This window comes from Danio rerio, chromosome 2 (assembly GCF_052040795.2).
Source record: "Danio rerio strain M-AB ecotype USA chromosome 2, GRCz13ab, whole genome shotgun sequence".
NCBI lineage: Eukaryota > Metazoa > Chordata > Actinopteri > Cypriniformes > Danionidae > Danio > Danio rerio.
Genome location: NC_141022.1, coordinates 53586852 through 53609745, shown reverse-complemented (window position 1 = coordinate 53609745; position 22894 = coordinate 53586852). Strand labels below are relative to the sequence as shown.

At 34.6% G+C, this 22894-nt stretch overlaps 1 protein-coding gene across 3 annotated transcripts in view; it reads left to right on the top strand.

The window, feature by feature from the left end:
• Positions 1–19030, top strand: part of ahrrb (aryl hydrocarbon receptor repressor b) — a 52411-nt gene extending 33381 nt beyond the window's left edge. The window contains exons 4-9 of one of the 3 annotated variants that reach the window (XM_087239797.1): positions 695–789; positions 905–994; positions 6954–7059; positions 10027–10160; positions 13143–13327; positions 16108–19030. In XM_087239797.1, the coding sequence (XP_087095923.1) occupies positions 695–789; positions 905–994; positions 6954–7059; positions 10027–10160; positions 13143–13327; positions 16108–16972 (1475 nt within the window). In that variant the 3' untranslated portion in view covers positions 16973–19030. 3 annotated transcript variants of the gene reach the window in all.
• Positions 19031–22894: the final 3864 nt, after the last annotated feature.

Sequence of the window (22894 nt, the reverse complement as noted above, 5' to 3'; positions counted from 1 at the left end):
CAAAGAAATCTGGTTTAAATGCAGATTACGTGCATTATTTTGTTTTTGAGCATTGTAAACATGGCTAAATAAACTGGCTGAGTCTGTTTCTGGTTGTCTTGTTTTCTTTGATGTTCTGATGTTTGTTATGAAGTATCCACAAAAATAACTGGAGAAAAACATCTGAATTATTTCACATTTTAGATTAGTGCAGCTTGGGCTGCCATTGGAAAGACCTTCACTTTGCAGTTGCTATATGCTGGTTTCTTTATTTGTTAGACTTTACTGAAACAAAGGGGTTACCTTAGTTTGGTTAATTTAATTTAGTTTAACCTGCAATAGTCTTTTCTTGTTTATGGAGACATATGGCAGAGTAAAATGGCTTCACAAACTAAAACAAATACATAGCAAGACTTGATTTTGTCCCCAGACAATTGATTTTGAAGGTTTGTTATTGGTTGATTTTTACATTTATTATTTATTTAGCAGATTTTTTATCTAAAGGGTCTGACAAAAGACAATAAAAGAAGCACTTCAAATTGCCAGAGCATAGCAATATTTTCTTTTTATTTGTTTATTTGTTTGTTTGACATGGACAGTTACACTGTACATATCATATGCATTTGTTTAAAGAGGTTTTTTTTTAAATTAGCTCCAATATCTTATGAGTGATTGCTTATTAATCTTCTTTATGTGCACTTATTCTTCACAGCAGTTCAGGAGAAAGAAAATCACAGTGCTGATGTTTCACCCACAGAGACGAGGAAAGAAGATCAGCCGTGTGTGGTAGAGAGTGACCTTCTCCTGCAGGTAACTGCTGAAGCCATTATACACTTCAACTCTAAATGATAGATTATTTTTGTTTTTTATTAGTTTGCTAAATGTACATGTTTCCTACACTAATCTGCTATTATGTTTCTTGTAGTCTCTCTCTGGATTTGCACTAGTCGTGAGCTCAGATGGCATCATTTTCTATGCATCATCTACTATCATTGACTACCTGGGATTTCATCAGGTAACCATTACACAATACAATCCGTTATGTATACATGTTGATAATTCACTCTTGAATAAGTAAATTCACAAATTAATATGATTTTAAAAAATGGAATATATAAATGTGACTAAAGTAAACATGAATCCGTTTAAAACAATCAAATTGGATGAATAAGAAAAAATGAAAATTGATTAAAATACGTATAATAAAAAATATAGTTCTGTAGTAAATAAATAATGTTAATAAAAAATGCAATATGCTACTTAATCGAAGCAACATATTTACCAAATAATATTCTTGACCGTTTTCAATATAATTTGGGCCTTTTATAGCTTTGGATGGACACAAACACAAAAATATTTGGGGATGCTTAGGATCTCAAAGATTTAGAAACCCTTATAACCCTATAATGTACAACCCCAAATCAGAAAAAAAAAGTGATTTCCAAAATTTACCTTGACTTGTATTTCATTGCAGACAGTGTTAACACAAAATATTTCATGTTTTGTCTGGTCAACTTCCTTTCATTTGTAAATATACATCCTTTCCTGTCATTCAGACCTGCAACACGTTCCAAAATAAGTTGGGACAGGAGGAATTTAGGGCTAGTAATCAGGTAAATTGGTTAAATAGTGGTGTGATTTGAACAACCCGGGCCCATTGTGGAAACGTAGCCCCGCGGACGTTTCTGCGGGCCGCGATATACGTCCCGGGAGGTACGTATTCGAGCGTTTTTTGTTTTCGCGGATCCGCGAGAGGCCACTGTGCGTGCTTTTTCGCTTCTCGGGCGCCTCTCGGGAGCGCGCCGTTCGCGCCCGCACTGTTCTTGCGCCCGCGCTGTTCTCGCGCGAAAAGCCGCCGGATCGGCTGACCCGGCCGCCCTCCTCTTCTTCCTCCTCCTCCTCCTTCCCTAAACCCGAGTGACGGTTTGCAAAAGCCATCCAGAAAAAAAAAAAGGAAAAGCCCTCGTCTTCGATTACGACCGCGTTTTCGGATCCCGCTGCGTTCTCGCCCTTATTTTTCGGATTCTGTTTATCGTCTTACCGGATTTCTGGAGCCGCTGTTCCCCGGACTTGATCCCGGTCGTCGTCCCCGCGGCCGGCTCCTCCTCCTCCTCCTCCTCCTGGGCCTCCACTCCGCCGACGCAACGCTGTGAGCTAAGCGGACAAACTGGTTGCATCGGGAAAGCCCTCCACTCGGAGGCGAGCCGTCGGCCGGCGAGCGCGAAGAGGAGGAGCGGAGCGGCGCCACAACGCCCTGCAGCGTTCGCTCGAAAAAACTAAACGCGTCCGTACGCACCTCCGGCCACGTAAATCGCGGCCTCCAGAAACGTCCGCGGGGCTACGTTTCCAGAATGAGCTTGGGTTGGATTTGAAACATGCAATGTCGGCAGGGGATTGTAATTATGATTTGGCACAAAAGCAGCATCCAAGAAAGATCTAATCCTGTAGGAGCGAAGATGGACTATTTAAAAAGATAAACTGTCGCCTGTTTGCCAATAAAATACATGAGAAAATTATTGAAATGTTAAAAAACAATGTTCCACAAAGAAAGATAAGAATACATTTTGGATGTTTCACCTTCAACAGTGCATAACATCATTAAAAGATTCAAGTAATCTGGAGGAATTTCAGTGGAAAAAGGACTAGAGCGCAAGCCTAAGCCGAACAACTGTGTTCTCCGATCACTCATGCACCACTGTATCAAGAATCCCCATTCATCTATAAGCCATATCACCACAAGGGCTCAGGACTACAGGCAAACGTTTTAAGTACTACAATACGTCCACACATGCTAGTTAAAAGTGTACTGTGCCAAAAAGAAGCCCTGTGTTAACAGTGTCCAGAAAAGCTGTCGACTTATCTGGGCTCTGAGGTATCTGGAATGGACCATCACACAGTGAAAACAGGTACTATGGTCAGATGAATCAGTATTTCCAGGTATACTTTGGGAGAAATGGACACCGTGAGCTCCAGACCAAAAAGAAAAGGGTCATCAAGACTGTTATCAGCAACAAGTCCAAAAGCCAGGGTCTGTCATGGCATGGGCTTTTGTCAGTGCCCTTGGCAAAGGTAACTTGCACTTCTGTGATGCACCATTAATGCTAAATAAATAATAATGCTAAAAAGTACATTGAGATTTTGGAGCACAATATGCTGCCTTTTTTTTCAAGGGACGCTCATGCATATTTTAACAAGACAATTCAAAACCACATTCTGCACGCATTACAAAGTCCTGGCTGCAGAGGAAGAGGATACAGGTACTTGACTGGCCTGTCTGCAGTTCCAATCTGTCTCTAATAAGAGAATGTGGGGCACCTTTTAAAATGTAAAATGCAACAACGAAGACTCCGTACTGTTGCCCAATTTAAGACCTGTTTGCAGGAAGAATAGGACAAGATTACCCCTCAAACAGTTCATCAAACAGTCTTCAGTCCTTAAATGTCTTTTAAGCGTTGTGAAAAGGAATGGCAACAATACATAGTGGTTAATGCTTTACTGTTCCAACTATTTTTAGAATGTAGTGTAAAAACCAAAGTGGTATTTTGTGTTTATTTAAAAAAAAAACTATAGAAATCACGAGGAACCTATTAAATAATTTTTGCTGTTTTGTCTGCCTTGAAATACAAGGTAAATTTAGAAATCAATAATTTCTTATTTTATTTGCGTTTTCCATACTGTCCCATCTTTTACTTGTTTTAGGGTTGTAATATACAGTGCTTCCCACAGGATTGAAATATACTTGCGGTGGTAGCAAGAATGAAGCAGACCTTTTATGCACAGCACATAAATCGTCAACTACATACAACAAACAAAAAAAACAATGTTTTTAATTGTATTGTTATTTATTATGACACTGTTATACACCTTTTTTCCGGTGATTAAAGTTGTTTAAGTTATTTACTGGTAACTTAACTTGGAACCCCTGGTCTAATGCGCCATCTGGTTTGAGAAACCCGTTCTCAAAGACTTACTTTTAGTCATTATTTGGGTAGCACACATATTCTGAATGCTGTTTAAATCTAGATTTATTCCAAGATTACAGTGAGGTTAATCTAGATTAAAAGATTTAATCTACGCCTACCTATAATTTTTACTTTATATACTGTTATATACATGTAGTGTTCATTTTTTCAACAAAAAGTCAACTTCAGTAAATGACACATTTTATTTTATTCAAATATTGAAAGATGTTCTTCCTTTGTTATTAAAATGAGGGGTTTTTTTATTGAACAACATCTAATGTAGTAGTTTCCATGTTTTAGTCAAAACAAAACCAAAATAATAATAAAAAATTGCACAATCCAACAACATAATAAAGAAAGAAGCAGTAAGTGACACATTGTATCTCTTAAAAACAGTTTTCCAATAAAATCCCTGTCTCATCAGACAAATCTAAACAAAAATCATTTGTGGTTGTTTAAGAAATACCCACGCCATCTGTGGTTGACTATGAAAATCCCCAAAGCATGTCATGTTATAGGTCTTTTCCACAAGAATGGGTAAAAATAGTCAAGTTTTTTTCACTCCTCGGTTAATTTAAGAGTTTCTCACAGCCTTCAAAGAGTCAGGCTTCCTCTGCATGCAGAAGGAAATTTGATTGGAAATTGAGATGACACAGGTCTGTGTTAGTCGTGAACGCTGAGCTGAAAGCTTTGCATGCATGTCCCAGACTGGAAAATAATGGGAAGGTCGAATATTTTAGGCTCAGTTTGTTGTTTATGAACAGCGGGTATGGTTGTGTGGGCTGGTATTTCAGGCTTTTGTTTTGCTGTTCTTCAGTGTAGAGACACGTCTGTTCGCATGCAAGCAAACCCTGGTGTCACGCAACAAGCACATGGTGCTGAGGAAAATGAATCTGTGGGTTCAGACACACGTTATACATAAATACAGGCCAATGAAAACATTTTGAAGATTTTGAGTGATTTTTATGGGTGAGGATCATTTAAAAATATTTGTATTGTTTATATATTATATTTTTGTTTTAAAAATATTTTATATAGTTAATTTATCTTAATTTATATGAGATCAAAGGCAAAAACACAGTTTAATGATTCGGATAAAAAGTCTTTATTTTATATTTATTTATCTTTTTTATTTATTTTTATTTATTTATTTATTTACTTTTTAGTTTAGAACAAAGACCAGCAAAGCAGAATATTTTGTTTTATTTATATTTTTATATCATATTTTTATTTGAACAAATATAATTTATAATTATAATTATTTTAAATAATTTTTAATTTGTATTATTTTAGATAAAAATTATTTATTTTAAATTTATTTATTTATTTTATTTTATTTTTTATTTTTTATTTACTTTTTAATTTAGAACACACCAAAAAGCAGTTTAAAGATTCTGAGTGTTATTTTATTTCACCTTATCTTACTTTACTTTTTTTCTATGTTTTATATAAAAAACGATTTTATTTTATTTATTCATTTATTTGTTTCAACAAACATTTGATTTATAGTTACAAACTGAATTTTTTCTTTTTTTTTTTTTTAAAAAAAAGAAAGTTTTATTCTTTTTATTTACACTTTTAAAGAAATTTTTAATATGCATTTAATTTCTTGAATAAAATATTTGTATTAATATTTTTCAATATTATATTTTTTGTTTTAAAAAATATTTTGTATAGATTAATTTATTTAATTTATGAGATCAAAGGCAAAAAGTTAAATATTAAGATAAAAATCTTTATTTTATATATATTTATTTATTATTATTTTCATTTATTTACTTTTTACTTTAAAACAAAGACAAAAAAAGCTATTTAAAGATTCTTAGTGCTATTTTATTTTACCTTACTTTTTACTACTATTTCTTATGTTAAAAACTATATATTTATATTTTTATATCATATTTTGGTTTTAACAAATATTTGATTCATAATTATTTGATCAAACAGCAATTTTTCAGCAATTTTTATTGTTTTTGTAAAAAAATTTTAAGGTAAACTTTTTATATTTATATATATTTGTATTGTTATTTTTCAATATTAATATTATTTTTTGAAAAAAAATATTTTGTATAGTTTATTTTATAATGGAACAAAGGCAAAAAACATTTTAAATATTCAGATAAATCTTTATTTTATATATTTTCCTGTTTTATTTTACCTTTTGTTACTTTTATCATATTTTTATTGTGGGAACAAATATTTGATTCATAATTATTTAGAATTATAAATATTTTATTTATCAAATAGCAATTTTAATTGTTATTATTTAAATAAAAAAACTTTTATATATATTTTATATTGGATAACAATATTTTATTTTATTTATATTTATATATATCATTTTTATTCCTTAAACAAATATTTAATTTATAAATATTTATAATTAAATATAATTATTTCATTTATCAAACAGACCTTTTTCAGCATTTTAGCATTTTATTGTTTTTATTTACATTTAAGTTATGTTTTAAATTAAAAAAATAATAATATATTTATTTTTCTTTTATTATGTAACTGATAGAACAGTACAAGGACACAGCAGGAGAATGGGAAATGACCTAGGCTGAACTCAAAGCACAAATCCCCATAAGCGCATCAACTTTTCATACTTAAGCTCTTACTGATTCTCTGCTCTCTGTGCCACGGGCTGACATATAATTAATAGTAACTAAAGCAAATGCGCAGGAATAATTGCATGAATTATGAACCTCTTCACCCTATCTGCCAGCAACCTCACAATCTAAAATGCTTTTGAAAAGTGTTTGACCAGGGCTTGAGCTGAATAAAAAAACCTCTGCATTGAATAATATTTTTAATGTGGTTTATCATAAAACTGAATTAGACCATATAAACGTTTGACTGAGAGACGTTTGGTCATTGCGACGTGTGTGTGAGACTCAGGAAACAGTGTGAAGGTCAAGTGTAAAGTTCAAACACAAAACACACTGATGTTGAAGCTAAAGTGCTTCTGGAATAAACACTTTCTGCTTTTGTGTTGTTGTTTTCTGGCAGACGGACGTGATGCATCAGAAAGTCTTTGATTATATCCATGTGGACGAGCGTCAGGAGTTTCGGAAACAGATCCACTGGGCGATGAACCCCGGCCAGCAGGACACTGGTGTGTGTAGAATTACCGTTCACCGTATTTATTGTGTTCATGTGACGACATCAATCTTTAAAAACATCGACTTGCAGCTATTACTTTAATGTCAATCGTTCATTTGTAGAAGGAATGCAATTATATTTGTGCCAATACAAATGAACATAGCTTAAATAGATAGTTCACCCAAAAAATGAACATTTACTCATAAATGAGGTTTATGCACAGCTAGTGTTTTTCAGCCAATAATGTGACTATTTTCAATTTTATAAGGTTCCTTTTACCACATCGATGTTGTAATGTAATTAAAATAGATTCAGTTAAATAGACTTAAGCATTCATTTAGTTGGTTAAGCATAAAACGAGATGAAAGACTGTGTTACTGCTAGTGCTGTCAGGACTAGCAGGTGAGAGCAGACACTCCATTGAAAATACTGGGGTAAAATAAACTGTCCTATTTTAAAGACATGGTGGAAGAGAAATGTCTGAGACCTACTTTATATCGTATATCTATTAGGCATGCAAGATCACTGATTTTTAAAGAAATCACATCTTAAACGTGGCAATTTTATAATGGAAAGACACAAAAATTAAAAGACTGACATTAAAAGTCTGTGTGCATATACCCCATTAGTCACCCTCAAGAGGTTCCAAACACTTATGAGTTTCTTTGAACTTTCATTCATTCATTAATTTTCCTTCGGCTTAGTCCCTTTATTCATCAGCGATCACCACAGCGGAATAAAACGCTAGTTATTCCAGCATATGTTTTACGCAGAGGATGCCCTTCCAGCCGCAACCCAGTACTGGGAAACATCCATAAACTCTCATTCACACACACATACATACTCTACGGCCAATTTAGTTTATTTAGTTCACCTATATCGCATGTTTTTATGGACTGTGGGCCAAACCAAAACACCCGAAGGAAACCTACGCCAACACGGGGAGAACATGCAAACTCCACACAGAAATGCAAACTGGGACTTGAACCGGTGACCTTTTTGCTGTGAGATGACTGCTAACCACTGAGTCACCGTGCCACCAATTATGTGGTCACTGTCGCCATCTTGTGGATGGGCAACGTCAACCATCTTTGCTCTGCTCAGTATGACAGGTTGATGGATGCCGATACGCTGTATCTCCGAAATTATAAATATTTAAAATAGATACTATCCTTATAAATAAACTGCATTGTTGCAATCTAAACAGCTACATTCTCGCCTAAAAAAGCCTCAAAATACATTGGGTTGTCCAATAGCTGCTATATTTGTCAAACTGTAGTGAGTTTATTGATCTGCTGTCACTCTATATGGGCGGAGTAATACAGAAGGGTGAGGAGGCTGTACGAGTGCTGTTATTGCAGAATATTGCACGGCTATCAGCCAATCAGATTCGAGAACCAGACAGGACTGTTGTATGTATATATAATACAGTAATTCAAAAAATAATCATTTTATTGGTCTGTCCTGCTTTTAATGTCTGTTAATGTTAGGCTTTTGTATGATGTGAACTTGCTTAAATGATTGTTTTGATTGTTTGAATTTTACTTCTATATTAATGTAAAAAGTCTGATGTAATATAACTTGTGTATAATTGCTTGACTGGTTTTTATTCTATTTATTATATTTCATTTTAAATAGTTTTTGCCATTAAGATAGCCAACGATGATGGCAATATATATAAAAAAAGATTTGATACAATACAATATTTAAAAAAAACTACTTAAATACAGTGTCATGAAATAAGAATAACTATGAAGATGGGAAGATTAGTTAACTTAGTCACAGAAATATAACTTTCTTTCTCAATATACTTTTTGTAAGTAATAATGTACATCTAGAATATATTCTGCTAAAAAAATCAACTAGTCAATGGTCTACTTTAATTGACTAGAAAGGGATGGGAACCGAAACTGTACTTTATCAGTATCGGTGCTAAATTATAAAAGACTGAAGTATTGATAAGCTCTGACATTAGCGGTTATGCTATCGGTACTGGAGAATTATTGCTGAATAAACATTACTTACTATAGCGTAATTTAACTGATCAACCTTTTCTAATTTGCGATATTCGTCTGCAAGGTTGGCATTTTTACATGGAAAGCTCGTGTTTTCACCCTATAATACAAAGGTGAGCAAGTCAAGTATAAAAGCCTTTACAGTTCTCGCCTGTGCAAGCGCTCAGTGGAGGCTTGCGCAAAGCGCACACACATAGCTCGAAGCACACAGACTCGCGCACACACAGCTCAAAAGCCTTCGTAGTGAAACAAATGGGTTGTATTTCCTGAGTGGACAGCGACAATGCCCGTTGCAACAAATCTAACAAGTTGTTTTCTTATATAAGCAGAAACGCAAGTAATCTGGCCAAGCGTCTTTCAAGATTGCATTAACTGCAGAAAGACAAATGAAAAGTTTTTGACTGACACATCGTTGTGCGAGCAGTCAATAACATAAAGTCTCTAAATTAGTATAATATTAATAGTTTAATAAACACACACATTCGTATGCATGCCTTGAAAAAAACTGTAAATAAATGCAGGGCTCCATACAATTCATTCATGTTGTCCCAACACAAATCGATTAAGTTAACTTAACAAATTCAAGTGGATTGAACATAAAACAATTAAGTTGTCACAAAACAATCTCAAGAATTGTTATTCCAACTTATATTAAGTAAGTAGTTTGAACAAGCAGCAAATACATTTTTGTTCTTCAGTGTACTGCAGTTTTGTGGATGTTTTCTTCCAGTCACGTGACCGAAAGCTATAATACAGTGCACATGACTTTTTAAAGCCAAGAATATATTCCAGAAAAGTTGTATGAACTATTTTTACGATGCTTTTATGGTGCTTTTGCATCTATTTTGAAGCTTATAAGCTGCAGCTGTCTTTCATTATACAGTAATTGCACGGAAAAGGGAGACTAGAATATTTTTCACTGCATTCATCTGTCATGTGTCTTGCGTTTGTGTGTTTTTTGGTAGATGAGGATGTTGTGACGGCTCATCTGTACAGCGCTGAACAGCCTGACGGTGTTTCTCCTGAATTGACTCCGTTTCTTACGAGATGTTTCATTGCTCGAATGAGATGCCTGCTGGACAGCACCTCCGGCTTCCTGGTCAGTCATGAGATATACAGTTAATGTCTGAATAATTCGCCCTCCTGTGAATTTTTTTTTAGATATATTTTCCAAATGATTTTTAACAGAGCAAGGAATTTTTCACAGTATTTCCTGTAAAGTTTTTTCTTCTGGAGAAAGTCTTATTTGTTTTATTTTGGCTAGAAAAAAAGCAGTTGTAAATTTTTAAAATCCATTTTAAGGTCAGAATTCTTTTAACAAACAAAACAAACCATTTAGGGGTGTCAAAAGTTATTGTTTCTTTAGTAAACCGCGATGCAGATGGGGACAATTTGAGATTGGTTCAGTAATATATCATAACCGGTTATTATGTACTGACGTCATTTATCTCCTATGCCCAATAACACAGTTGAATACTATGGCGAAGGAGGCGAGTAAAAAAAAGCGCTGCTACTAATTAAAAGGTAGATAATTATGCACAGTTCAGCTGCTTGTGAATTTGCTGGAAAGTCACAAGCAGCTATTTTATTACTAGGGAAAGATGCTGTAAAACTCCATCTTGGACTTTTAACCCGCTGGGCTGGCCTGTTTGTGAGGTAACTTTTCCTCTCCTCTCGGCTGTTAAAGTGGTACTTGTGGATCCAGACATGAGCAAGCCTGAGTTGCGAGTTTTCTCCACTGTGTCTATTATGGATAACCTGTGATAACCGCGTATTATGCACATATAGACTGTAAATGTGGCTGTTCTTCCCGCGTCACTGATCTGTGAACATCACTTTAATTTTCTTAAACCAATCACAGCCCTTTCTGTTGAGCGGGGTCACAGGGGTGTAAGACAGCGCTCAAAAAGGAAGAGGGATAATATTTATATTAGTTTATTTGCTATACATGCTTATGTTGTCATCTGTGCATGTATTGGAATTTTGTTTGATGCATTCAAAAAGAGTGTTTGTTTGAGCAGGTCAAATTAAAGGTGCAGTTTATGTATCTTACTGCTTGTATTAAAGCACAATATTGTATTACAAATAATATAAAAATATTAATGTGTTTTAATTAAAAAAAAATATTGTGTTGAAGAAAAAATCTAATTGTTTATGAAAGCATCGTCAATGCACCGTGATATCGAATTGAACTGAATCGATGGCATGATAATCAATCATGGTAACCGTGTGACCAGTGTAGATTTACAACCCTAAAACCATTGCTATACAATGATTTGCCTAATTAACCCAGTTAAACCTTTAAATGTCACTTTAAGCTGAACACTAGTATCTGGTATCTAGTCAAATATTTAGTCAAATATTATACACTGTCATCATGGCAAAGATTAAAGAAATCAGTTATTAAAAATTTTTATGTATAGAATTGAGTTGGAAAAAAAATCTTTCCGTTAAACAGACATACATGGGCGCTAATAATTCTGACTTTAACTGTTCATGAGGAATAATTCTTGGCTTTTGAATTATCAGAAAATGTTCTGTGACACCATTGGGTGTGCTTTAAATTCAATCTGACTGCAGTAAATTATGCTTATACTACAGTCAAAGTACCACACTTAAAGGCGGTTGTTGTTAGAAGGGATTCAGCTGCAGACAGAAGTTAACAAGAATTATTTATTTTTAATTATTTATTAATTATATATTAATTATTAATATTAATTATTTATTATTATTTATTAATTTACCCATTCATTGAATTTTATTAACATCTACCCCTTACTCCAACCCAAAACCCAACCATCACAGTAATGTAAAAACAGTAATTATACAGACTATCATTTATTAAATTACCCATTCATTCATTCATTCATTCATTCATTCATTCATTCATTCATTTTCTTTTTGGCTTAGTCCCTTTATTAATTTAATATGTTTTACGCAGCGGATGAGTTTCTTGTTTCAGTTGAACACAAAAGAAGATATTTTAAAGAATGCTGGAGACCGTTGACTCCCATATTATTATTTTTTTCCTACTAGTGAGTCATTTTTAAATTTTAGGTGAACTGTGCCTTTAAAGACACTGTTCTGATTTTGTTTCTCAAGATGTTTGTCAGGTTTTTGTCCACAAATTGCTTCTGTGTGTAGAACTTCACATTTAAAGCCTCTTTTTAAGATTTAATTTTGGCAGTTTTGCCTTTATTTGACAGGACAGTAGATTGACAAGAAGTGAAGTGAGAGAGAAAGGGGGTAGGATTGGGAAAGGTCTACGAGCCAGGATTCGAACTTGGGACGCCCAGAGCTCTGCCGCAACATATGTCGGCGCACTGACCTTTTTTTTTTTTTTTACACCAAGCATTTTTGGCTGTTACTGTAAAGTAATAACTGAAATAATTCAGCACAATAATATAAAACTATAATATGGTAATGACCAGCCAACTACTTTAGCTGTGCTTTTATCTGAAAATTATTGCACAGAATGTTCATCTACCAATCAGAATCCAGCACTCAACAGACTCGTATAACTCAAAATATTTAACTCCAAATTGTAAATGGTACATTTGAGGATTGTAAGTTTTTACAGGGTGTCCGCTGGGTCTAAAAAACAAACTTTTAAAGCCTCAAAAAGTTCTAAATTCACAGAAATAAGTTTTTAAATTGCTTTAACAGGTCTTAATTTTGCTTTGTCCAAGTAAAGCTACTCAATCAATCCAATGATCAACAATACATCTCAATAAAACCTTATTTTTTACATTTATATATATTTTTTTAGTTCGAAGAGATACTATTCACAATGGCTGTTTTTACAGCAAATACCTCTAGTTAAATCCTTAATCAGGAAAAAAAACTAAACAAATCAATTACATGATTTCTCATGATAATACCATGCCATTAAAAATAAATCCTTAGTCTTTAACACTGTATAATTCTAAAATTTTATTCTTAATAGTCGTAAAGGGTCTTAAAAACTCTTAAATTGCACTTGACTTAAAACCCTGTTTAATTAGGAGCTTGTGATGTTTCCAAGATGTGCATCCATATATTGAATTGGTCTCTCGCTCTGCTTTGCTTTGGTTTGCTGTAGAACATGCAGTTTCAGGGCAGTCTGAAGTTCCTGCAGGGTCAGAGGAGGAGGACGCTTTCTGGAGCACTGCTGCCACCTCAGTTGGCTCTGTTCTGTGTGGCTGTTCCTCTAGTGCTGCCCTCCATCACAGAGCTCAGGATGAAGAGCGTGACGGTCAAGTGCAAAAACAGAAGCTCTGGCTGCAGGTACACGTTCTGTCTGTCTCTCTTAGTCAGATGTGTGTTTTTGAATTAAACATTAATATGTATATACAGCAGTCAACATTTAATCATAATTGTCCTATAAGAATGGGTGTTGTTCAATAGTTTAAGAAGAAATTTTTGATCCACTTCAAATGTTGACTACTGTATATGTCTTTAGTTTAGGTTTATTATTTTCCATAGCAAATTGTCAAATCGAATCTAATGCAGATTAATCTACTGTAATAAATGCAATAAAAATAGATTTTGTTTTCAGTTGAATAAAATTGTTCAGAAGCTATTTAAATTAAAAACTTGTCATTATTTTATTTTGATTATATTTAATTAGAGTCTTACTGTGGACAATTTAAGACAGTAATTGATCAGTTTTGACTTAAAGTATAAGGATACAATATTTTAAAAAGTACATACTATCATTTTTGGGGTCAGTAAGTTTTTTTATATAATTTTTGTACAAAAATAGCTTGGAGGAAATTTGACTGTGCTAAGATGCATTACATTGATTAAAAGTGACAGCAAACACTTTTACAATAGGGGTGAGATGGTTCAATCTACTCACGGTTCGATATGTATCTTGGTTTTGGGGGCACTGTTTAAATTCACAGTAAGAATTTAAAGAATAGTGTATGTATTTATTGGGTAACAAACAACTGACAATGGAGCAGGCTTCACACATATGAATGTAGATTTGCAAGGTGTCACATTAATTAAATAAAAGTAAGGCATTTTGAAAATTGTATGCTCAAATAAAATGCTTAAGTAAAATAAACAAAAACTTAAACTACCCTTGTTCCTGTTTTACATCTTGACTCAACACTCTGAACCAATTATCAAGATAATAATTATGTCAACACATCCTAATAACTGAGCACTTTTAGAGTATTGATCCAAAGTACTGCTTACATTATGCTTGCTTTACCAAGACAACCACATCTTTATCAACAATCATTACATAGAGCTCCGTTATCACTTATCAGGACCATCGTAGTAAATGAAACTTAAGCAAAGAGAGTGTTTGGCTCTTCTCTCTTGATTCTGCGGGAACAGAAGAAAATCGTTCTTAACAGACAGTGAGTAAACAGAATGAATAAATAGCGGGAGCGATCAGGTGGGGAAGAACACCCAGCAGGAGCAGGACTGCAGTAATAGACCTGCGTGACCTCTTTGGACTGTATGTCCGGGTCCGTATAGGACACTTCTGGGTCTGGACACGGACCTCGATCTGCCTGTTAAACACCATTGATCTAGGCCATCTTTGCAACAACAACAAAAAAATTGGCATTTGTCTATCTAAATTTCAGAATGTCTGTTGCTGTTTTGGTCTTACCTGCGCTTTATCTCCTTCACTTGCCTAGCTGAACTCTTAGAAAATCTACATACACACCGACACGTGAGGAAACGTAATGTCAACAACAGATTTACATAATAAGAGATGATTGGACGGGTCACAGACATGTGAAAGGCAATCAGAATCGTACAAAGGTGGAACTTATTTGCTTTGTTGCAGTTGTTTGTATCACCAAACCATTATTTATAATGCATATTCTGAACCGCGGAGCACAGGGCGCACCGAACCGTGGGAGGACAACAGGGCGATACGTTTTTTTTTTACCAAGAACCGTTGCATCCCTAACTTACAATGTTACAAAATAGCTTTCAAATCACTGTAATTCATTTCTATTGTATTTAATCATAGAACCCTAAAAAATTTAAAAGTGCAGCATTTTTAATCATAAATCTTTCTAAAGCAGCAAATGCTCATGTTAGAATGATGAAATAATAATCATAAATGAAAGATTCAGAGTGATAAAATATAATAAATTATAGAAATTAAATATTAAACATTTCCAACAGAAAAACAGGTATTTATTGTTTTAAAAAATCACAATATTACTATTTATTTCATTTAAATGCAGCCTTGGTGAGAAAAAAGACGTAAATATTAGACTTAAATATTAAAAAATATGAAGAGTTCAGACGCAAAAACCTCTAAAAGCCATTTAAAATGTCCTTCAAAAACGAGCGTTTTTATCAGGCTCCTGTATGTAAGTTCAATAATTTCAAGTTTATGGCAAAGAATACACACTTTTAAAGGCCTTTAAAATTAAATAACTCAACATAAACAGGGGTCTGAGTTAAATGCTCATTTTCAATGGAAATTTCAGACGTCACTTTCATATGGTTTTTGCATTTAAACTCTTCATGTACTGTATATTTTAAAAGCTTAAAAGATCCCAACATTTTAAATATTAATAACAAAACATCTTCATTAATAAAAATACAATATTAAACATTTATTATTGTAAAAAACAGCACAATGTTACCAATTTTTTCCATGTAAATGCAGCCTTGGTAAGAATAAGGACTTAAATATTAGAAAAATGTAAAAATATATTTTAAAAGGTTACTGATCCCAAACCTTTAAACATTACTAAGTAACATCTTCATTAATAAAATAAAATATTAAACATGACAGACAAAAAAAAAAAACAGACAAGAATGCTTCCGATTATTTCATTTAAATGCAACCTTAGTTTGAATAAAGACCTAAATATTAGACCTAAATATTATAAAAAGCGTACCGACCCCAAACCTTTTAACATTACTGCATAACAAGACAGCTTTATTAATATACCAATATACTGTGTTATTTACACAATACCCAACCATTATAATGCACAAAAAAAGGCATGCTTTACAGTATGTGAAGTACAATTTGTGAGTATAAATAATCTTTTAACCCATCCAACTTGTGCCATCTTCAGTGAGAAAAGGCAGCGAGCTCCCCGAGGGTCATATGACAGTGAAGACGAGCTGCGTTATAACTGGATGAGCACTTTTTCTCAGGACGCTTCATGGGCATACAGCAGAAAATACAGAGGAGACGCCTGCAAAACTCAAGACGAGCCTCTCAACTCGCATGTTTCCACTTCAGTGTCCTCTAAACTGCAGATGGATGATGCATCATGGGACGCCCGCTGTCCTGTTGCCTTGCGCACAGACTCCAATGAAATCTACCAACCGGGAAGCTTCCACAAACACAACTACTCTGTTAAATTACGAATTGGTTGCAACTCACATTCACAGAAGTATGAAGTGGATGATGAGAAAAGATATATGATGCAAAATGAAGCTTTTAACACACTCCCCGAAGCTGCCATCAAAACCGAACAAGATTCTGACTCTGAAAATGGGTGTAATGCATACGGGATGCTCTGGCGCCCTGAATACACGCAGGTGAAAACCGAGCCTGAGTATTATGACTACTGCAGCTTCTATCAAAAAGGTAAAACCACCATCAGTCCTTACACCAATGGACACCACAAGTATCTGTGTGCAGGAGTGAGCAGACCCCGAAAGTGTGTCCTGTATAAAGACCTGAATCACTTGGACGTGCCGATCGGGAATCAAGACGGATATATGTTCACTAATGAGCATAAAAACAACATGCAGCGGCTGGCTTATGAGTTTAGAGGTCATAACCGGGTGCACATGATCAAACAAGAACCTGATGATTCTCCCGTTTGGTGTCCTGAGGTTATTCAAGGACACGTGCAACACAATATCCCTGCAAATTGCACTGTGAACAACGTTGTGCACAAAGGAAACCCATATGTTCACATGCAATGACCATATTGACTGACTGTTGCTTGCAATAGTTGATTTTCTGTTTTAATACACCCTTTTTACAAGACGGTGATGACGACGCTGGGATCACATAAAAATGAAAGTTCTGTCATCATTTACTCATCCTTTACTTGTTCCAAACCTTTTTGACTATTTGTTGAAAAGGTTTTTTGAAAAATGCTGGAAACCTGTAACCATTGACATCAATAGTATTAGCTTTTTTCTACTGTGGAAGTCAGTCGTTACAGGTTTTCAGCTCTCTTCAAAATATATATATATTTTTTTTGTGGTCATCGAAAAAATAACTAAGAAGGTTTTGAGGATGTGCAAATATTCATTTTAGGGTGAATTATATCTTTAAAGTAAGTTGTCAGGTCGCAAACTCTCATTGATCGCAGAAAATGCTTAAAATGACTTGTTATTTACAGTATAAAGGGATAGTTCACCGAAAACATAAAAGTCTGCCATCATTTACTCACGCTTTACTTCTTTCAAACCTTTTGAACTTTCTTTGTACTTCTAAACACACAAAAAGATATTTTGAAGGATGGTGAAAATGTGTGACTATTGACTTATAATGTGTTTTTCCTGCTATAAAAGTCAGTGGTTACAGGTTTTCAGCTGCTTCTTCTTTAAAAATTAAAAATAAAAATAATAATAAGTAAAGAGATAGATAGATAGATAGATAGATAGACAGACAGACAGACAGACAGACAGACAGACAGACAGACAGACAGACAGACAGACAGACAGACAGACAGACAGACAGACAGACAGACAGACAGACAGACAGACAGACAGACAGACAGACAGATAGATAGATAGATAGATAGATAGATAGATAGATAGATAGATAGATAGATAGATAGATAGATAGATATATAGATAGATAGATAGATAGTGTTCAACAGAAAAAAGAGACTGAAAAGGTAAAAGGTTTGGGGAGGTGAGTAAATAGCTATCCCTTTAAAATGTCGTCAGGTCACATAAGCTTAATATTGACCGCAGATGATGCAGCTACTAAAAATAGCTTGTTATTTACAATATAAAGGGATAGTTCACCAAAAACATAAAATTCTGCCATCCTTTACTCACCCTTTACTTCTTTCGAACCTTTTGGACTTTCTTTGTACTATTAAGTACACAAAAAGATATTTTCAAGAATGCTGAAAACCTGTAACCATTGATATATATATATATATATATATATATATATATATATATATATATATAATTTTTTTGGGGGTCATCATTTTTGGGTGTACTACCTCTTTAAATCCTCAAGTTTTTAATGGGTAGATTTTTTAAAGCATATGTACATTTATAAAGCCATACTTAGTATTATATCATCTTTGCATCAAATTTAATATTTATACACACACACACACACACACACACATACACTTATATACACTTATGCATTGTTTTTCTCTCTTCTGATTGTCGTTATCATTTTCACAAATGTTATTTTCATTCATGCTCTCATGGTTTTACCAAACTATGGTGTTTTTCGCTGCTGAGTAAACCCGGAAATGTAAAAAGGGTCTATTTAACTCAAGCTGAATAATGTACTAACTTTCCCACAAAAACTCAAAAACTTAAAAATATTTACAACTGATGGAATGTTTAAAACCACCAGCCTGATTTCATACTTGGCAAAATCATGATGTGTGTTTTAAACCTATCCGCAGTGATGTCATTGTCATATTTGTTTGCTAAATTACCAGATCAGGTGTCAGAGCAACACCAAATTATATAGTAGCTCTAAAGAAATACATATTAAAACTAAATCTTTAACCAAAATATAGTTAAAGGGTTAGTTCACACCAAAATGAAGAGTTACAGGCCATTTACTTACTTTCAACCATAGATTTTTACATTAGATGTCACCTAGGCAAGGCAAGGCAAGTTTATTTATATAGCACATTTCATACACAATGGCAATTCAAAGTGCTTTACATAAACAAGAATAAAAGAAACAAGTAAAATAAAAATAAAAACAAATAATTAAAATGCGTAAAAACAAAGCAAAACATAAAAACAGGTAAAATGTGATATAAAGAATGAAGAAGAAGAGAAAAACATGATAGTGCAATCTGTCGGACGCAGCACAGTGCTCATTCAGTAAAGGCACAGCTAAACAGATGTGTTTTCAGTCTTGATTTGAATGTGCCTAATGTTGGAGCACATCTGATCATTGCTGGAAGCTGATTCCAGCAGCGAGGGGCATAGTGGCTAAAAGCCGATTCACCCTGCTTTGACTGAACTCTTGGAACTTCTAGTTTATATGATCCTAATGATCTGAGTGATCTGTTAGGTTTTTATTCAGTGAGCATATCTGTGATGTATTTAGGTCCTAGGCCATTTAGTGATTTATAGACCAGTAATAATACTTTAAAATCTATTCTGAATGTAACTGGCAGCCAGTGTAAAGACCTGAGGACAGGTGTGATGTGCTCTGATTTTCTGGTTCTGGTCAGAATTCTGGCTGCAGCGTTCTGGATGAGCTGCAACTGTCTGACTGTCTTTTTAGGAAGACCAGTGAGGAGTCCGTTACAGTAATCCACCCTGCTGCTGATAAAAGCATGAACAAGTTTTTCTAAATCTTCACTAGAAACAAAGCATCTGATTCTTGCTATGTTTTTGAGATGATAGTATGCTGATTTACTGACTGCTTTGACATGACTGTTGAAACTCAGATCTGACTCTAGAGTCCCACCAAGATTCTTGACCTTATTTTTTGTCGTTTGACCTCTAGTGCCAAGGTATGCATTTACCTTGAGAACCTCATCCCTGTTCCCAAACACAATCATTTCAGTTTTCTCTTTGTTTAACTGAAGAAAGTTTTGGCACATCCAATTGCTCATTTCATCAATGCATTGGCAGAGGGTGTCAATGGGGCTGTAGTCATTAGGCAGTAAGGCTAGGTAGATCTGAGTGTCATCAGCATAGCTGTGGTAGGAGATTTGGTTCTTTCTCATTAGTTGGCTCAGAGGGAGCATGTAAAGGTTGAACAGGAGAGGTGCCAGAATCGAGCCTTGTGGGACTCCACACGTCATGGGTGTCCACCTATGCAGTTGTTGTCTATTGGAAGCATCAATAGAGCCGCCATTTTAGTACAGGGTATATAGCTGTCCTTTGAAATGAATGTGGGACCAAGGCGCAGTAAAGGTCTGGCCATCCAAAGCCATAGATATACACATATATGTATGATCGGGAGTTTTCCCAGGGTTCAGTATGCAAATCTTTTTTTAAATTATGAATATTATAGCAACAAAAAGCATTTGTTTGTGTACATGGAAAGAGTTGTATTATCCTCCCTCCCTATTAAATTTAATCTAATCCATGTGCTGAAACACAACTCCTCTCCTGCTTTCCCTTCTAATTCTAACGGACGGAGCGATTCGCTTGTGAATGAATCTCTATTAAGAACGACTCGTGTGAACCATCGTTATATACCTTCGTCTCAATGTGCATATCGACCTTTCTGATCTAAATGATATGCAGTATCTGTAATATTCAATAATTTAAGGTGGACAGTATGCACATTGAGGTGCAGGCTCTTTTTTGTTATAAGGTACCTTATAAGTTCAAACACTAGCTGTTACTTCACTTAGACGACAATAATACAAGTTTCTGGCACCGCAGTGTCTTGTTGTCATATTTCATTTACATTGTTTGCTGGTTTTATTCAACAAAACTAGCATAAGCCTAGCATTTAGTGCGAGTTGGTGCTACTTTGCCTTATGGTCAGTGCAGTAGGTGACTGTATTATCATCAATAACGTTACTTGTTTAGCACAAAAGTTCGTCACACACAAAAACATTAAAAACAAAATCTTACCTATGAATTGTTCTGCCTTCATGCATTTTGTTTGTTTGCTCATCACTACACCTGTACGCAGGGCTAAAGGCTTTAGTCTTGACTAGTGCGGTTGAATGGCTTTTTTCCTGGGAGCACTGTACAAATGTGGCGGCGCTATTGACCGTATGCGATATCTAGTGTAAATATCTATGACTCTCAACTGATTATAAACTTTTATGAGTTTCCTTCTTCTGTTGAACAAAAACAATAACTGTTTTGAAGAATTGTGTAAGCTAACACAAATGAACATTCATATAGGAAAAAATAAGTACTATTGGAGTCAGTGGCTACCGATTACCAACATTCTTCAAAATATCTTCTTTTGTGTTTAACAGAAGAAAGATATGAAGGTTTGGAAAACAGGTTTGGAAAGATTAAAGGGTGAGTAAATGATGACAGATTGTTCATTTTTGGGTGAAATGTCCCTTTAAAACTTTGTTTATGGAAGATTGCTGCGATGCAAACAAAAAAAAGTATATATGGTTTACATTAAGGATGTCAAACTCAGTTCTTGGAGGGCTGCAGCTCTGCTAAGTTTAGTAGCACACTTAAGCTGTGGTCACACTGGACTTTTCTCCCTATTGCCTTCTATTCATACGCACGCGAATGCGTCAGACCGGAAACGCAGGGTCATGCGTCAAGTTTTGCAAATATATGATAAATATGACCTCTCTGGACAGAAATTTAAACACATGGAGCAATTGCTTGCTTTTATTAATGTTATCTTGTTTAATTCCGCCCCTTTTCGCAGCGCCGCACGACATAATTTTTCATTTTCAAACTCTTGTGTATCAAACAAACAAACAAGCCCAAAGCACTCAATTAGTTTGATCAGGTGTGTTTAATTATAGTTGGGACTAAACTGTGCAGAGCTGCAGAGTTTGACACCTATGATTTGTCTTTGAGTATAATTTTAGGTTTATATATTATATTTCTGGGCCGGATATGAAGTCAAAACTGCAAGATATGAGTTCAATATGTTTTTAGTAGTAAAACTGAAATATGTAAGTTATGGAAAGTTAATGTTAGGACTGCAAGATATCCTATATAGGTCAGATATACGGTCAGAATTGTGTGAGAGTCTATAAACTCATTGTTCCAGGAAATAAAATCCAAGTTTTATTTGATTTATTTAGGTCAGGGATGTTAACTCAGAATTACAAGATAAATATTTAATTTGTTCCTTTATTAATCAAGGGTCACCACAGCGGAATGAACCGCCAACTTATCCAGCATATGATTTATGCAGCGGATGCCCTTTCAGCTGCAACCCATCACTTGGAAACATTCAGACACACTTATTTACACACATACACTACAGTCAATTTAGCTTATTCAATTCACCTATACCACGTTTTTGGACTTGTGGGGGAAACCGGAGCACCCGGAGGAAACACGGGGAGAACATGCAAACTCCACACAGAAACACCAACTGACCCAGCCGGGGCTCGAACCAGTGACCTTTCTGCTGTGAGGTCTTTGTGCTACCCACTGCGCTACAGTTCTGGCCCTAAATATTTCATAATACTCAAAATTCATAATTTTTATTAGTAAATCCGACAATATGCTCAGTCTGTACCTCACAAATCTGACTTTTGTTCCATGAATTATTGCAAAACAAAAGTCACAATTACTTTTTTTGTTTTTAAATCCGATTCAGAAATGGACTTCCTTCAGGATATATAAATAAATATATACATATAATAAGCTTTCGACAATTCTAGACTGTTTAATCATGTGCAAAAACTCAGGTTGTTTTCATAGATATTTTTGAGAAGAAGATTTGTATTTTATTACTTTTAGGTACAGATTTTGGATGAACGTGAAAAATAAATCTCTTTTGCCCTTTGGAAAACTTCTATTTTGTGTTTGTTAGTATTTTTTTATTGCTCAAATATACATTTATACTGTATATTCTAAATGATTTCTCATCTGCACATAATCCACACTCTCTAGCCACTTTATTAGGTACACCTTACTATACCTCTTTTGCCTTCAGAATTGCCTTATTCCTTCGTGGCATATAGATTCAACAAGGTACTAGAAATATTCCTCAGAGAT